The following is a 16,183-nucleotide window of genomic DNA, read 5'->3' on the forward strand; positions in this document are numbered from 1 at the left end:
CGGGTTGGTCCATAGGTTTAGTTCACAGAAATTAACCCCAAATAATTTTATTTTTACTAATACATAATTAATTAAAAACTCTAATGTACAGGGAAGATTAGATACTAGACGGGAACGGGTAATTTTTAAAAAACTAAAAACATTATATAAAATATTTTTCAGAGAAAAAAGAACAAGAAATAAATATATTAAGATGAGATTATAAAATTACGATAGTTAAATTAAATTTTCTGTGAATCCAAAATTTATGGTGGAGCGGTTATTATTTCAAACGTTTAGAAATTTGATGAAGGTAAACCAATATAAGTTTATGTTATAAATGTTATACCAAATAATTATATTTACAAATAAACTTACTTCCTTATTTGTTGGACTAAAATATACAATCTCGAATTGATAAAATATTATTAAAACCACAGTTATAAGATTAAAAAAAAAAAGGGACATACCGTATATAGGATGGGACGGGTTCCAGAAACATATAAACAGATATACTACATTTTTCTTACTATTTTTTAATGTACTTAAATCTAATCATCTTCTTTCCAAACCAAACTGAAAATAAATTGGTACAAAGTTAGATTATGAATGTTAATAACATTTTTAACATTCATAATTACAAATGTAACTCCGCATAATCTAAACTTAATTACAAACTTAGTTCTTATACAATTAACCCGCACGTATGTGCGGATCCAATCCCTAGTTTATTAGTATATCTAAAACAGTAATCTTAATCAATTGTTCAAACAAAAGAACAAAGCAAAGATGAGAAAGCGAATCAAAAAGATCAAAGAATACACATTAGAAAAGAAAAATAACCATGCAAGAGTACACATGCAAAGTTCGTTTTCTTGTATGATGATGAAATTTCTGATTCGAATCTTTTGGTTTTTGTTAAAAAATTTGAGTCCTTTTTCTCAGCTCTGTTCTCAACTTTCCTTTTTTAAGATGTCCTCTTCTTTTCATCCCTTTTTCCTGACCTTTTTTATGTAATTAGTTATACTGTATATCATGTGCAATTGTTTGTTTGGATATGGTATATATTGGGATTGTGTAATCTTTATATAAACTATAGTTTAACGTGGAAGATCTTTTATTTTGATTATTTGTTGTTTTGAATATAGTTAAGATCGGAAGTGTAAAATTTGTGGTCCACAATCTTTTTTTATTCCAGACCTGCTGCATTTTCTGGTTAAGAAATTTTAACCTTTTTGGTCCATAATTTTTTTGTTAGTTCGAACGAGCATTTTATAGTACTTGTTGAGACGTAAATCATATAAATTTTCAGGGGAGATTAGAATTTGAGAACATAAAATCTAACATTGATAACCAAGTGACTTATCGTGGTACCAATGTTTCACTCTTCTGATTTGTTTACCCTATTCAAATTAATGGGCAGGTTCAGTTTTGTTGGTCCCTTTCAAATAATCCCACACCATATGGTCCATATAGGCTTCAAATTGTTTTTTGGATTTAGGAAACAAACCTATAAAAAAAAGGGCCATAACAAAAATTAGGTTTAGAGAAGTGAAAGAGCCAATAAACAGAAGAAGCTGACGTTTCCTCAGACATTCTGTCTCATTCGTAAATCTCTTTTTTTTTTTTTTTTGCCTTTGCTCTTTGTCATTTCACCTCACAAGTCATTGCCTACGTGCTTTCAACCTCTATCTCTATTCTTTTAGCTTCTTCTTACCATCGCCGTACACGTGTCGCTCTTACGCCTTCAGATCTTTCTCTTCTGCAGCCATAATCAACACCTACCAATTCTTTTCAATATCGGTTCGGTTAAACTAGATTAGTGTGTTTTTTCTTATGCATTATTTATGGTGTCTATGGAAAATATAAAGTGTTTATGAAAATATGACAATATGTGTAGGGTTTTTTGGTGGTCGTCTCGATAAAACCGAGCCTCGATCAGGGAGCACATGTTCTAGAGTAATAGAACTTTTTCACTTCTCTATGCAGTGTTTATTTTATTTAAGTGTGTAACATATCAAATTAAAGAAACTTAGCAATGAGTTTAGTGGGAAGTTGACTAACATAATAATCATCTATATAACCACCGGTTAACTAAAACTAGTTCGGAATAGATGCAAACCGTTATTCTACTAGAATATAGTTTGATTTACTTTTATGAACACCGACAGATTGGAGTTAGTATTACACGCATGTATATATATAGTTATATACTAACGAGCCTTTTACCTTTCACCCAAATCATTAAGCAATCTACAACGCAGCATCTTTTACACTGATCTTGGGTATAAAAAAATAGAAAAACTCAAACAGTAGATGAACAAACGGAGGAACGATTTTGAGCAAGATGGTTTTGAGCAAGATGGTCTTGAGCATTGATCTTGCCATATATATATATATTTTAGGGATTACGTTAAATTTTAGAATAAATTAATAACTTATTTTTCACATGAAAATACTTGATAAATGTATGACTATTGTAAATGTGATGTACCTCTTTTCGGAAATCCACTTGAGACTTGACAAATGTTGATTGGTTGCAGCAAAACTGCAGAATTTTAAATTTTTAGTTGCTTAAAAAAACTAATTACCAAATAAAGTCTATTTACTAAATTAGACAGTTTATGACAGTCGTATTTAGTGGCCACAGCTTTGGAGAAAGAGAGAGAGTGAGAGAGAGAGAAGGTAAGTTTTACACAAAAGGAGGCTTCTCTCAGACGAAACGAATAAAAAGAACCGAAAAAAGCTGAGAAGAATCCATAAAAGGTGACAAAAGCAAGAAGGAGAAGCAAACATGTATCCTTATCTTGTCTTCTGATTCACACACTATTCTTCTTCTTCTTCTTCATCATCATCATTAGTATTCACCAAAACCCACTCTTCTCTCTTTCTCACTTGTTAGTGTTCATTACGTCTTATCTAACTTTTTTGTTCCTTTCTCTTTGTTTGGTAGAAGAAAAGAATGGAGGGTACTTATCAGTATGCTGCAACAATGATGGAGGTCTCAAGAAGAACATTTCCGTTAGAGAAGAATGAATAGTTAGTTTCATTACTCTTCAAATGTCGTTGATCAGATTCATTTTTTCTTTATGTCTTTAATTTATAATCCTCTTCTCCTTATTAAAACCCAAAAAACATTGTGTTGACGGTTTGGGAAGTAGTGATATTGGCGGAAATGGCTCAATCTCCTTGTCACATTATATCACTTTCTCTGTTTTTTCTTCTCTTAAATTTTACATTTTTGAAGTATGATCTCATATATACTTCATTCATTAAACTACATAACTTGTTTATTTATCAACTATTTAAACTGTGAGCTCTTTTTTTTTTCATATATACTTTTGTCAATTATGCAAGAGCTTCGCTGGAAGATGCAAGGATATTCATTTTAATTTCAAGCTATTTTTTTATTTTAACTAAAAAAAATCTTCTGATTTCTCGATTTGTCACTTTCTAAGAAATTATGACTATAGGGTGATAAAGATACTGCATGTCTGTGTACTTAAATTTAACTTTATGTGTTTTATTGACGACACAAACAGAGGAAAAGGAACACAGAGAGAGAGAGATATGTCTTTTGGTTCTAGATTTCTATTTGTCTCGGAAAACGTGCCTTTCATCAAATCGGATAGCTGTTTTTTTTTTTTTATATATAGGGGAGATATATTTACCATTATGTTATAATTATTACTCAATCACTAGGTAGTACGTACATTAGTCAATTGTTGCTGATTAGGTGCATATGCTTAATCTAAGAAATTGATGAAATGACGCAATTGTAAAGTAAGCTTAAAAGTAAGAGAGAAAGAGAGGTATAGAGTATTCCATGCAAGAATGTTCGAACTGCAAGTTAAAAATCAATAAATCAGGCCTAAACACTTGTGCTATAGTCTTGATTACTAATTCAATTTTCGAAAGATTTAATTACTATTACTATTTTAGGTTTTTTTGCTACAGTATTCTTGGGAAATGAGGGGTTTCCACTTTCTTGTGTTCTCGAAGCCCAAAACAAAATGTCACATCACACAGTACATGGGTCTGCGTGTATCAACCATATTTACTAATTAAACAGATACATATTGAAAAATTTCCATTAACAAAAGCTGTATCTCGAGGCATATAACAATGTGCACACTGCATATGCCTTTAACTACTTGGTAGATCTCATGCAATATATGCAAATATGTATTTAACAAAGGAACATTTACAATTAGTATGAGCAACAAACCTCGTTTTTGATCGGTACAATGTTCTTTGACTCTTTGTCAATCGCATTGAAGGGGGTTGGACCAACTTACTCGGAAATATGAGCAGCATACATACATACACTGATATACTCCTCCTTCAACACCACACAAGCAAGTGCAACATATTCACATGGGCTGGGCTCAAAGTTTTAGCCTTTTGGGCCTATAATCACATGAAGCCATTCCTAGTCCAAAATTTAGCCACCGTCGTCCGAATTTTGACCATTATAAGGTACGTTTTGTTGATTTGTTCCATTGTTTATTATCATCGGTTAATCCATAATTACACAATCTCTATTTTTTTACTGTGTACTTTCCTTTTCCTTTTTTTTTTTTTTTGCTGTTGACAACAAAACCAGTAAATCGTGTACTAATCTAACTAGTAAACTACTAACCCACTAAAGCCCTCAGTTCAATTTGTATTTCTTCTACACGTCATGTAATTTTTCAGTTTTCTTATATATGTGATGTGTGTATCAGTCCTGGTGTGTTTTTAATCTTTGACAAGAATGGTAAAGAAAGAAGTAAAAAGATTACAGAACGTGGAAGAATCAGGTCGATTGGTCGACACCATATCCATATTATATAAGGCTGGCCATGGGTAATCGCAGACGAATAATAAACGCACTCCGACGAAGATTTGCTGCCTCTCTTCTTTTTCTCTCTCTCTCTTTTTCTCCCCTTTATTTTAACTTCAACTTTTTAACTCCATTTTCCAGTTTAAATAATTATGGAGTACAGTTTGGTAATAAAATTCATCAAGTTTTCACTTTTTAAAAAACGCTATATTAATGACTTCAAGTTCCACTAATTAAATTTTATGATTGATGATGACTCAGGCTCCATTGCTGCTAGGATATGCACAACTATTACTGTTCTCTGCTACACATTTATTGAACTAGTCACATAGCATATCCATGTAACAGAGAAAAAATAAAGTTGCAATAATTTTTTGTAAGACTTCAATGGAATAAAGCATTTTATAATTGGTGCAATTTATGCATATCAGAATATGGTCCCGGCCGAAAAAAATGATGAAACAAACATTATTAAGAAAAAGTTGAGAAGAGAAATATATCCAAATTTTTGTATGCGGTACAAATTATTGGGAAGATGATTCTATTTTAATAATGGGTTTCCACAATTCTATCTCTTATGCTTTACATTATTGTGCAAGAATATTGAAACAGTGTTCAAAAACGCATAATAAGATTGGATTTGTCCCATCATCCAATCTTCCTCCCCTTTAGTGAAAGACACGAAAGTTCATTAACTACTCTTTTTCAAATTCGGTTGGATTGTTTATAGCGACATGCATATTTATGATAGATCTAATTGTGATGTTAAATCATTTGTGATTCTTTTATTATAGCAAATTTTGAAAGTTAATTAGGGAATAATATGTATTGATCACAAGTACAAAGATGATGCAGTTGGATCATTGTCATTGATAATGTGTGACAGAAGTAAACAAGGTAATTGGTTGCAAAGCATCTCGCTGCTTACCTCATCTTGCTCATCCCAATTCGGCATTTTTTGGCCACCTCTTTACTTACTTTTCCTCCTCTGGTTTTCTTTCGTAGTTACTTTGGTACACCAAGATCGATCCAAATTCATTTCAATGGTTTTTAGTCATCAAGGCAATTACATTCTGTGCACAATTTGATGTTACTATTGATTTCGTCTTTGTATATACGTGTTATGCTTACGTATAATATTTTATGGTGGATCTACACACTTACTATTATAGTATACAAGTTATGAGTCAATGATCTGACTTTAGACACAACTAACTAGACATTTAAGCATAATCATTTACCTATCTTACACTTTTTATATAAGGGTTTTGTGTAAAAAAACCCTCTAAATAATTTTTTTTTGCAAGAAAACCCTCCACCTCAAATAAATGCAAGTCAATACTGCAATCTCAAAAGTCACCCGCAATATAACCCTTCTCTGTATCGATGATGTGGCAATATGAAAATCTTGCTGTTTTGAAGACAATAAAATGGCAAAGCATTTGAGATTTATTTTTAATAATTTTTTTTACAAAAATCTCTTTTCTCGTCTCCTCCGTCTCCGCCTTGTCTTTCTCTCTCTCTACCCTCACAATCCTTGGTCGTCGCTCACTCCGCCTCTGTCTCCCTCTCTCTTTCCTCCTCCCGCCGTTTCTCCTTTCGTGATGTTGTCTCCTCTGTCTGTTTCCGTTCCAATGGCACACCTTTTCGCCGCCTGCGATCTCTCCGGCACTGTCCAAGTCTTCGACATCAAGGAACCACCACTCCCAATTTCTGCCTCTTCTCCTCAGTCCTTTCTCTCCTCTTCTCCTTTACACACCCAACGATTGCAAGTTTTTTTTTAGTTTGAATTGAGAATATGTTTCAGTTTTGTTTTAAATTTGAAAATATGTTTCAGTTTCTTTTATGCAATGTTAGTCTATTAGTGGGTTAGTTGAGAAGAAACAAGTTTCAGATTTGAGTTTGATTGTATTTGATTTTATCATAAGAGTTTTGGTTCTGTTTCATGATTAGAGGTTTCAGATTTGAGCCTTAACATGTGTTTTCTCTACTTACAAAATCACATTCGCTCACAAATAACGGATCTGATTACCAATGTTTCAGATTTCAGTTTTAGTTTTAGGTTGCATTTGAATTTGAGTTCTCTATGTTTTTTGTTAGACTTTGAGTTTTGTTTCATGATTAGTTTCAGATTTAAGCATTCACTTATGTAGTTATGTTTTGGGTTTTGAGTTTCATAGTTGTCTTTTGTCTAAATCATAATTCACTAAGTTTGAAATTCAGTTTCAATGACTATTGTCTAAATCTCACAAAGTTTCAGTTTTAATATTTACGTGTGTATAAAGGTTACACAAATTCAACTTAAAATGAAGCAAAAAAGAAGGAACAAAATGTGTGGATTTCTCTTGTTCATTGTCGGTCACAAATGGAGGATCGCCCGATCGCGGTCACAAACAAGTACATTTTCTTTTCAATTTTTATTAAAAAATAAATCTCAAATGTTTTGCCATTTTTTTGTCTTCAAAACAGCAAGATTTTCAAATTGCCACGTCATCGATACAGAGAAGGGTTATATTGCGGGTGACTTTTGAGATTGCAGTATTGACTTGCATTTATTTAAGGTGGAAGGTTTTCTTGAAAAAAAAATTATTTGGAAGGTTTTTTTTGCACAAAACCCTTTATATAAGATTGTGACACTGTTCCTTCCTTATCGAAATGAAGGAAGAGCTAGTTTTCTTTTGTGATACTGTTCCTTATTGTGACTTTGTGATACCCACTAGCCCTAACCAAGTTTCTTTTTAACACTACGAGTTTGGGTGCATCGTTACGCACGATGCAAATGGGCAAAATGCATGATTGAATATTTATTAGTTGTACATCTTAACAAAAACTTTAAATTATTTTCTTGCATTTTTCCCGAAAACTTTATCCCAAAAAAAAAAAACATACATTCGAAACGTGGGGGTCATGAATGTTATTGCAGTAAAGTAAGACGTGATTGAAAGGAGAAAAAGATAGAAAAGTAATAAAATAAGAAAAAAAGACAAAGATGTAATAATTAGATCGTTCGATTAATTTAATACGAAAGTAGGAGGTGGTGGGCCAAAAGGAAACAGAGGGACAAAATAGAAAAGAAATCAAAAGTATAGGGACATGATCATAAATAATGTAACATCAGAGCCTCATCACTCATCAGTGCAAGTGTGGGGAATCTCTCCTATTTTCAGGCTTGGCCCGTATCACTCACTATCTCATGTTGTTGCGTTTTGACATTTTTATGCAATAATTTCTATATAATTCGAATCATTAAATTTCCAAAATATAGGTAGGGAGACACCCAAATTTCAGATTACAACCTTCTGGTAAAATATTGTTTCATATAAATGGAAAAAGACAAACAAATTATAATACAAAAAAGAAAAGAGGTTGAAGCGCATTTTAGCGTGCACCAGTCTCCTAGCCTGTCACTGGTAGTCCTAGTACATTACATCAATTTCTCCTTTGTTTTACTGTAAAATGGAGAAACAAAACAAATTTTTGTAACAGAAGTATTTTCTATAATATTATTATATCTAGATGAGTAGGCTCCAATTACTTTATTAATAAACATTAAAGTGCATAATAAAATTAGAGATTTCAATATACACAAAATTTTCTAGCACTTTGCTTTAATCATGTTTCAGCTTTTACCGTTTTACCATGGAAGTAAGAGTTTTTTTAAAAATTAAAAAAAAAATAGAACATAACAAAAGATGTAACATATATAGGATGTAATGGTTGCAGCGGTTGGGGCAGACAAATCTGTCTGCGGACTGGACTGCTTTTTATTTACCATTCAGCAAATGTAATTTGTAGTGGTGTGGTCCAAATAAAGCAGAGACCAAACCGCAGCGGACCAACTGCGAACTGCTTTTGTATACAAATAGAATTGGTTCGCAGCGGTCTGTAGTCCACCTTAAAAATAGAGCGATCCATATCGCAGATGGATTTGACCACATTTACCATTCAAACCCATAGTTTGACGAAAAAAAGAGAAAATTATAAAAATAAATACACTATGCATTGAGAGAGAAAGAGACGAGTAGACCAGCATCCACCATCCCGGGTCCGACAGTCCGTATCAGCTTCCCCTGATTCTCTCTCTTTCCCTCTCTTTCCCTCTCTCTCTCCTTCATTTAAACGTTTCATCTCAAACCTTTTTCTAAGCAACAAACTCATATCCTCCTGTGAGAGAGACTGTTTTTGAGAAGAAGAAGAAGAACCAAAAAAAAGAAAGACTTCTTCTTTGATAAACCCGAGATTTCTTCTTCTTCTTCCTTTTTTGCTTTTGCTTTCTCTTCTTTTTCTATGTGTGTTTGTGGTCACTCCCCCGATAAAAAAAAAAGTAATGCTGTCTCCTCCTCCCTTCTCTTCAAAAATTAAAAATTATTGTTTTACAACTCCTCTCCTCGTTAGCTTAGCTAAAGCTTTCCCATGGTAGTAGTAACAAAGCAGACGATGATGATTACGATTCAACTTCATCATCTCTTCTTCTTCTTCTTCCTCTGTTTCTCTACTACTCTTACTCTCTCTTCTGAACCCAGAAACCCTGAAGGTATAATAAACATTACAACAACTAAAACTGTCTCTTTTATCCTTCCGTTACTTTAAAAATTGAATCTTTTTTTTTTTTTTTTTTTGAACTTTATAACAGTGGAGGCGTTGATAAATATAAAGAACGGTTTGCATGATCCTCATGGAGCTTTGAACAACTGGGATGAATTCTCAGTTGATCCTTGTAGTTGGGCTATGATCAGTTGCTCCCTTGACAACCTCGTCATTGGACTGTGAGCTCTCTCTCTCTCTCTCTCTTCCTCTTTCTTCGGATTTTGTTTCTGCTTCTAGAGTTCGTTCATTAATGGCGACGATTTCTCTCTCTCTCTCTCTCTTTCTTTCTATTGGTAGAGGAGCGCCGAGTCAGTCTCTCTCGGGAAGTTTATCTGCGTCTATCGGAAATCTCACAAATCTCCGACAAGTGTAAGACTACGACATCCTCGGATCTTCCTCCCTCTCTTGTGTTTTTATATATTATAAAGTTTTGTCTTTTTTTTTTTTTGTTTATCTCTAATCACAAATTCCAATTTTGTATATTTAAAATTCTAGGTTATTGCAGAACAACAATATTTCCGGCAAAATCCCACCGGAGCTCGGTTTTTTACCTAAATTACAAACCTTGGATCTTTCCAACAACAAATTCTCCGGTGACATTCCTGTTTCCGTCGAGCAGCTAAGCAGCCTCTTATATCTGTAAGAGCTTGCTTCTTCAATCTTGTAATGATGTTTTTGTTTTTGTTTTTTTCATCAGTAGTTCATTAATCATCTAACCTCGTACGAATTGAATTTCAAAATAGGAGACTCAACAACAACTCTCTGTCTGGGCCCTTCCCTGCTTCTTTGTCTCAAATTCCTCATCTCTCCTTCTTGTGAGTATACAGTTTTGTCTTTATATCTAGTGAAGAATAGTTTTCTTGTTTTGTTGTATCTGAATTTTTAAACTTTATTTTTTTGGAAATTTCAGAGACTTGTCTTACAACAATCTCAGTGGTCCTGTTCCTAAATTCCCAGCCAGGACTTTCAAGTAATATACCTTAAAGTTTCAAAATTTGAAGTTGGTTTCACTAAATTCTTGTATTTTAAGTCAGGACTAAGTCTTGATTCTGCTTTTGCTGTTGAATCTAGTGTTGCTGGCAATCCTTTGATTTGTAGAAGCAGCCCACCTGAGATTTGTTCTGGTTCAATCAGTACAAGTCCTCTTTCTGTTTCGTTGAGCTCATCATCAGGTAATAGTAATAATACTCACGTTCTTGCATTGTCTTTTTCTTGAATTTAACCATTGTAATGATTTTTTTCATTAATCAATTTTGGTTACTTGAGTGTGTGTAGGAGGCAGGTCTAATAAATTGGCGATAGCATTAGGTGTAAGCTTTGGCTTTGTTGCTATACTAATTCTTGCTCTCGGATCCTTTTGTTGGTATCGAAAGAAACAAAGAAGGCTACTGATCCTTAACTTAAACGGTCCGTGAATTTGAGCTTGTTTGTTTATACAACTTTGTATCAGGAAGATGTTTAAGTTAATTGTTTTGCTTTTTAGCAGATAAACAAGAGGAAGGGCTTCAAGGACTTGGGAATCTAAGAAGCTTCTTCATATTCAGAGAACTCCATGTTTCTACAGATGGTTTCAGTTCCAAGAACATCCTCGGTGCTGGAGGATTTGGTAATGTGTACAGAGGAAAGCTTGGGGATGGGACAATGGTGGCAGTGAAACGGTTGAAGGATATTAATGGAACCTCAGGGGATTCACAGTTTCGTATGGAGCTAGAGATGATTAGCTTAGCTGTTCATAAGAATCTGTTACGGCTAATTGGTTATTGCGCAACTTCTGGTGAAAGGCTTCTTGTTTACCCTTACATGCCTAATGGAAGCGTCGCCTTTAAGCTTAAATGTTAGTATTAACTCTTGAAACTGTTGGTCCAACTCTTTCATTTTCAATGCTTTTTAACCGATTTTGTTAACTGTTTTGTAGCTAAACCGGCTTTGGACTGGAACATGAGGAAGAGGATAGCAATTGGTGCAGCGAGAGGTTTGTTGTATCTACATGAGCAATGTGATCCCAAGATCATTCACAGAGATGTAAAGGCAGCTAATATACTCTTAGACGAGTGCTTTGAAGCTGTTGTTGGTGACTTTGGACTTGCAAAGCTCCTTAACCATGCGGATTCTCATGTCACAACTGCTGTTCGTGGCACGGTTGGCCACATTGCACCTGAATATCTCTCCACCGGTCAGTCGTCCGAGAAAACCGATGTGTTTGGGTTCGGTATACTCTTGCTAGAACTCATAACTGGATTGAGAGCTCTTGAATTTGGTAAAACCGTTAGCCAGAAAGGAGCTATGCTTGAATGGGTAAGCAATGATACTCAGAATCCCATTTTCTTGAGTACTTTATAAGATCAACCAGATTAACATTTTCTCCGCATGTTGTATCTTTTGGTTTAGGTGAGGAAGTTGCATGAAGAGATGAAAGTAGAGGAACTGGTGGACAGAGAACTCGGGACTAACTACGATAAGATTGAGGTTGGAGAGATGTTGCAAGTGGCTTTGCTGTGCACGCAATATCTTCCGGCTCATCGTCCTAAAATGTCTGAAGTAGTTCTGATGCTCGAAGGAGATGGTTTAGCAGAGAGATGGGCTGCTTCACATAACCATTCACATTTCTACCATGCCAATATCTCTTTCAAGACAATATCTTCTCTGTCTACAGCTACTTCTGTCTCGAGGCTTGACGCGCATTGCAATGATCCAACTTACCAAATGTTTGGCTCTTCGGCTTTCGATGATGACGATGATCATCAGCCTTTAGATTCGTTTGCCATGGAATTATCTGGTCCAAGATAACACAATGAAAGAAAGAAAGAAAGAAAGATATCATTTGACAAAGCTCTACAGTTTTATAATATAGACATGTAAATGGTTGGTGAATTGATGCAAAACAAAATATTTCCTACAGTTTGAGATTTTGTGTTCTTTATGTTGATTGTATATATTAACTTTTTGGAAGGTGTGTGTGTGTGTGAGTTTCTTTGAGTTTTGGGTTTGGGATGAAAAACAAAAGAGAGTTATTTTGCTTTTAACAAAACATTATGATGGCAAAGGATAGAAACCTATGACTATGAGACTGATTTGTTTGACTCTTTCTTTTGACCAGAATCTGATTTGCTCTGTCTCTCTCTCTCTCGCACACACTCAAAATAGCATCAACAGTTCTGAGAATTTTTTATCTTTTGTTTTGTTTGTTATCATAATTCATAAGCTGCTTTGCTTTGTGCCGTTGTGGTCCTATTAAGCTTAATGCGTTGTGTGACTTTTGTCCAACTTTGACTCTCATGTGTCGTTTTCAATTTTCTTATCACAAACCTACAAATCTTATCTCACTCAACGAACGACAACGTTTTCTAGAGAAAAAACAGAATAGTAAGAAGAGGAAGAAGATGCCGAAAACAGAACACATACATGGTTTTTTAGATTTTTTCTAGTATCATAATAGATGATTTGCTGTATTTTTTATCAATTAATAGTAGAAAATTACAAATTTCAAGAATTATTATTGAGAATTTAAAACTTTGATAAATTACTATTGGTTAATAATTATAAAAATATGTTATTATGAATAATAATATATTTATTGCTAAACATTAAATATTTTTTTTAATTTATGTGAAAAGTTTCAAAAAATCATCTATTCTAATACAGAGGGAGTAATAGAGAAGCATTTTGGCCAAAAAGTTGATGTGTCTTCCCCTATATATTAATAAGAAAACATTTTGACCAAAAAACTGATGTGTTAGTATTATAGAGCTCTAAAACTAATTTGAGTTTTAACTCTTACATTCCACATTATTTACATTAATTTGCCTTCAAGATAATTAAATTCCCAACAATTTTTATTAAGTTGTGCAAATCACAAAATCAATTTAATATTAATAACATCTTCATCAGTAAGATTAATATATATATCAAAAATTATTATATAAATAATTCAATTGGTTATTTTTATCACACATATATTTTTTTATTATCCAAATCATTACATTTGTAAGTCAATATTTTATATTTAAATATTTATTTTGACAATACTAAAAAAGCACTTGGATTTTTAATTGATCAAATATTGAGAACTTTTTTTAAAAGCACATAATAGATTTTCACTTAAATGATTTTAAAATATTATCATTAAGATAATCAATTATAAAATAACCAAAAAATAAATAACAGTTAATCCCGCTTAAAGCGCGGGTCTACTACTTAGTATATATATAGAATTAGAGTTACTAAGAAGAAAGACATTAAAAACAGCTGCTTTGACGATTTTAAGAGTCTTCTATTACAATTTTTGGAGACATGGCGAATCAGTCCTCTCCTTCTCCCATCTATTGTGTTTCTTTCAATCAAGATAACAGGTGAATTCGATTCTCTTAGTCGATCATTCCATGAAAAATAAATAAAAAACTCTGTCTTTTAAATTCTCAGATAAGATAACGTAACTCAAAAGCTGCCCTTTTGTTGTCTGTTCGATTATTGCAGTGGTTTTGCGATAAGTTGGAAAAATTCCTTTAAAATATTCGATTCTACTACAGGCCGACTCTGCTATGAACGAGGCAAGTCTTTTTATCATTACCCACTTTGTAGTTTCTGGGTTTTGATCGAAAGATCTAATTTTTTGCTGTCTATGTCCTTAAAAATTGAATCTTTGAGCGTTTATAATTGATGGGTTTGAAAAGGAAAATTTGGTTAGATGAAAATTGAAATCTTAAAGTATATGATCTGATATTGAAGACAACTTCCTGTAATGTAGACGTTAAACACTCATTAATGTTGTAGATTTTAGATTGGATAGTGTCTGAATACTAGATTTGTGAAACTATTAATGTATTGAAGTTGTTTGCCTTTTTATTTGTTTGTTGTTAGCTGCTGGGGCTTTTGTTATTGTTGAGATGTTGTATAGCTCAGATCTACTTGCCATTGTTGGAGCTGGTGAACAGGTTTGTGTGTTTGTGAAACATTTTTTTTTTCAATAATCGGATTTGATCTTGTTTGATTAAGGAGAATTTTCATAATATATATATATAGGCTTCTCTATCCCCACGGCGTCTTTGTTTGTTTAAGACCACAACGGGTTCACCTCTTAGGGAATTGAACTTTTTAACTTCTATACTCGCTGTCCGTATGAACAAGAAAAGGTTTGTTACTGAACTTAAGTCTTCTGATTGTTTATAAATTTTGTGTTTTGAGAGTCAATTCATGGTTCTGTGATTGATTCTTATCAGACTTGTTGTTATGCTGATAGAGAAAACATTTGTTTACGACTTGAATTCTCTTGTCATGCTTGATACTATCGACACCGTTCCAAATCCAAAAGGTAGTATTAGCTCATAAAGTTTCCTTCATCAAATTTTTAACCTTAGCAGTTCGTTGGAGACATTAAATAACAATGTCTATCTTTGATCAGGTCTATCTGCATTCTCACCATGTCTTGAAGCCTGCTACTTAGCTGTTCCAGCTAGTGTGACGAAAGGATCTGTTCTGGTTTATAACGTCATGGATTTGCAGTCTCACATGAGGTTTACTTGATGCTTCACCTAATTTTGGAATAGGAATTTGATTTCTGAGATGCATACTGAACTCAATTATAGCTAACTCAATGTTACCATTTCTCTGTTTTTTTTTTCATATTGATTACAGATAGATGCACATCGTTCTCCATTGGCTGCGATTGCACTCTCTTCAAATGGAATGTACATTGCTACAGCATCTGAGCAAGGAACTCTGATCCGAGTCCATCTTGTTTCGGAAGCTACTAAGGTGAATATAGCTACTCTTTCGGTACATCACCGTTTCGTTTTTCTACAGATTCTTAATTTGTTTTTTTTTTTTTTGCAGTCATTTAGTTTCAGGAGAGGAACATACCCATCTACTATATATTCACTGTCTTTTGGACCATCTACAGAGCTTCCGGATATATTAGTTGCAACGAGTTCTTCAGGCTCCATTCATGCCTTCTCTTTAAGGTTGGCCATAAACCAAAGGTGAGGATCAAGAATCAGAATCTTACTTACCTTACACATTACTGAGGTTTCTAACAGTTTCAGAGTCTTCTCAGAAGCAAAAGGTCTACCAGCTTTCTTGGTTCGGTTCTTCCAGACAGCGTGAGTGATGCACTAGATCCAGCTCATCATCATGTGCTTCACAACGCAGTTTCTTCTGGAATTAGAAGGTGAGAGGCTTTTCATTTGAAGGCTGCTAATGATATACAGTATTAGGCTATAGAACCCAAAAGGCTTATTGTATGTTGCTTGTTTGTATTACAGTTACGCAGTGGTTAGAAAGATAGACAAACTTGAAGGAACATCATCTCCATCACAGTTTACGTCTCTTAGGTAAGATTTTAGGATAACCCCATTTTGAGAATCTGTGGTGAGATGACAAGTTTTGGAACAGAACTACACCACGAAAGCCTGATGATCAATCTTTCTGTGTTTCTCGTCTTTTTCAGAGCAACGGTATCGGTGATTACATATAATGGGTATTTCCAGGAGTATACGCTAAGTATCAATAACAAGAATGAATCTTCGTGGACACTGGAACGTGAATTCAATCTCTTATCTATAACCACCACCAGGTGAAATTAACCCAATACCAAAGATATGAAAGTACATGGCAGCTTTTTTGTATATATAACAAGTTGTAATTTGGGTTCATTTAGAATCTTTATAGTATGTGTGTTCGTTTGTTTTCAAATATTATTAGTTCTTCGGTGCTATTATATGTATCTTAGTCTTTGATTGTGTTAAAGAAATGAAAATATTATTTAATACAACATGGTCTCTCTTGAGCTTCTCAACT

At 33.7% G+C, this 16,183-nt stretch overlaps 2 protein-coding genes and 1 long non-coding RNA gene across 6 annotated transcripts; all 3 read left to right on the forward strand.

Annotated features, from left to right (window-relative positions):
• The first annotated feature begins 2,642 nt into the window (after positions 1 to 2,642).
• LOC104730259 (uncharacterized) lies at positions 2,643 to 3,311 on the forward strand. The gene is made up of 2 exons (XR_758411.3): positions 2,643 to 2,839; positions 2,933 to 3,311. It is a non-coding gene; the product is annotated as an uncharacterized LOC104730259 (long non-coding RNA).
• Positions 3,312 to 8,523: 5,212 nt separating this feature from the next.
• On the forward strand, positions 8,524 to 12,419 carry LOC104730260 (protein CLAVATA3 INSENSITIVE RECEPTOR KINASE 3). Its single transcript, XM_010449402.3, has 11 exons — positions 8,524 to 9,338; positions 9,438 to 9,570; positions 9,689 to 9,760; positions 9,887 to 10,030; positions 10,135 to 10,206; positions 10,302 to 10,361; positions 10,463 to 10,563; positions 10,667 to 10,798; positions 10,878 to 11,225; positions 11,307 to 11,686; positions 11,780 to 12,419. The coding sequence occupies exons 1-11, from the start codon at positions 9,218 to 9,220 to the stop codon at positions 12,176 to 12,178; spliced, it is 1,962 nt and encodes a 653-aa protein (XP_010447704.1). The 5' UTR covers positions 8,524 to 9,217; the 3' UTR covers positions 12,179 to 12,419.
• Positions 12,420 to 13,618: 1,199 nt separating this feature from the next.
• Positions 13,619 to 16,157, forward strand: LOC104730261 (autophagy-related protein 18b). 4 transcript variants are annotated; one of them, XR_015575242.1, is made up of 11 exons: positions 13,619 to 13,740; positions 13,865 to 13,938; positions 14,249 to 14,322; positions 14,411 to 14,520; positions 14,608 to 14,699; positions 14,790 to 14,901; positions 15,023 to 15,142; positions 15,221 to 15,366; positions 15,424 to 15,554; positions 15,649 to 15,717; positions 15,834 to 16,157. XR_015575242.1 is itself a non-coding variant. In XM_010449403.3 (11 exons), the coding sequence occupies exons 1-11, from the start codon at positions 13,682 to 13,684 to the stop codon at positions 15,961 to 15,963; spliced, it is 1,101 nt and encodes a 366-aa protein (XP_010447705.2). In that variant the 5' UTR covers positions 13,619 to 13,681; the 3' UTR covers positions 15,964 to 16,157. The 4 variants fall into 4 exon arrangements, 1 of the variants encoding a protein (XP_010447705.2); XR_015575241.1 differs by having other exon boundaries at positions 15,441 to 15,554; XR_015575243.1 differs by having other exon boundaries at positions 14,447 to 14,520; positions 15,441 to 15,554.
• The last annotated feature ends 26 nt before the right edge of the window (positions 16,158 to 16,183 follow it).

The sequence above is a fragment of the Camelina sativa genome, chromosome 12 (assembly GCF_030686135.1).
Source record: "Camelina sativa cultivar CO46 ecotype springtype chromosome 12, ASM3068613v1".
Lineage (NCBI taxonomy): Eukaryota > Viridiplantae > Streptophyta > Magnoliopsida > Brassicales > Brassicaceae > Camelina > Camelina sativa.

What these genes read in the sequence shown, in the direction of transcription:
- LOC104730260 (XM_010449402.3), top strand. Translation starts at nt 9,218, where the DNA reads ATGGTAGTAGTAACAAAGCAGACGATGATGATTACGATTCAACTTCAT. An exon ending in CTAAGCAGCCTCTTATATCT is followed by an intron (nt 10,031 to 10,134) that starts GTAAGAGCTTGC and finishes ATTTCAAAATAG; the next exon opens with GAGACTCAACAACAACTCTC. An exon ending in CGTCGCCTTTAAGCTTAAAT is followed by an intron (nt 11,226 to 11,306) that starts GTTAGTATTAAC and finishes ACTGTTTTGTAG; the next exon opens with CTAAACCGGCTTTGGACTGG.
- LOC104730261 (XM_010449403.3), top strand. Translation starts at nt 13,682, where the DNA reads ATGGCGAATCAGTCCTCTCCTTCTCCCATCTATTGTGTTTCTTTCAAT. An exon ending in TTGTTTCGGAAGCTACTAAG is followed by an intron (nt 15,143 to 15,220) that starts GTGAATATAGCT and finishes TTTTTTTTGCAG; the next exon opens with TCATTTAGTTTCAGGAGAGG. An exon ending in GTTTCTTCTGGAATTAGAAG is followed by an intron (nt 15,555 to 15,648) that starts GTGAGAGGCTTT and finishes TTTGTATTACAG; the next exon opens with TTACGCAGTGGTTAGAAAGA.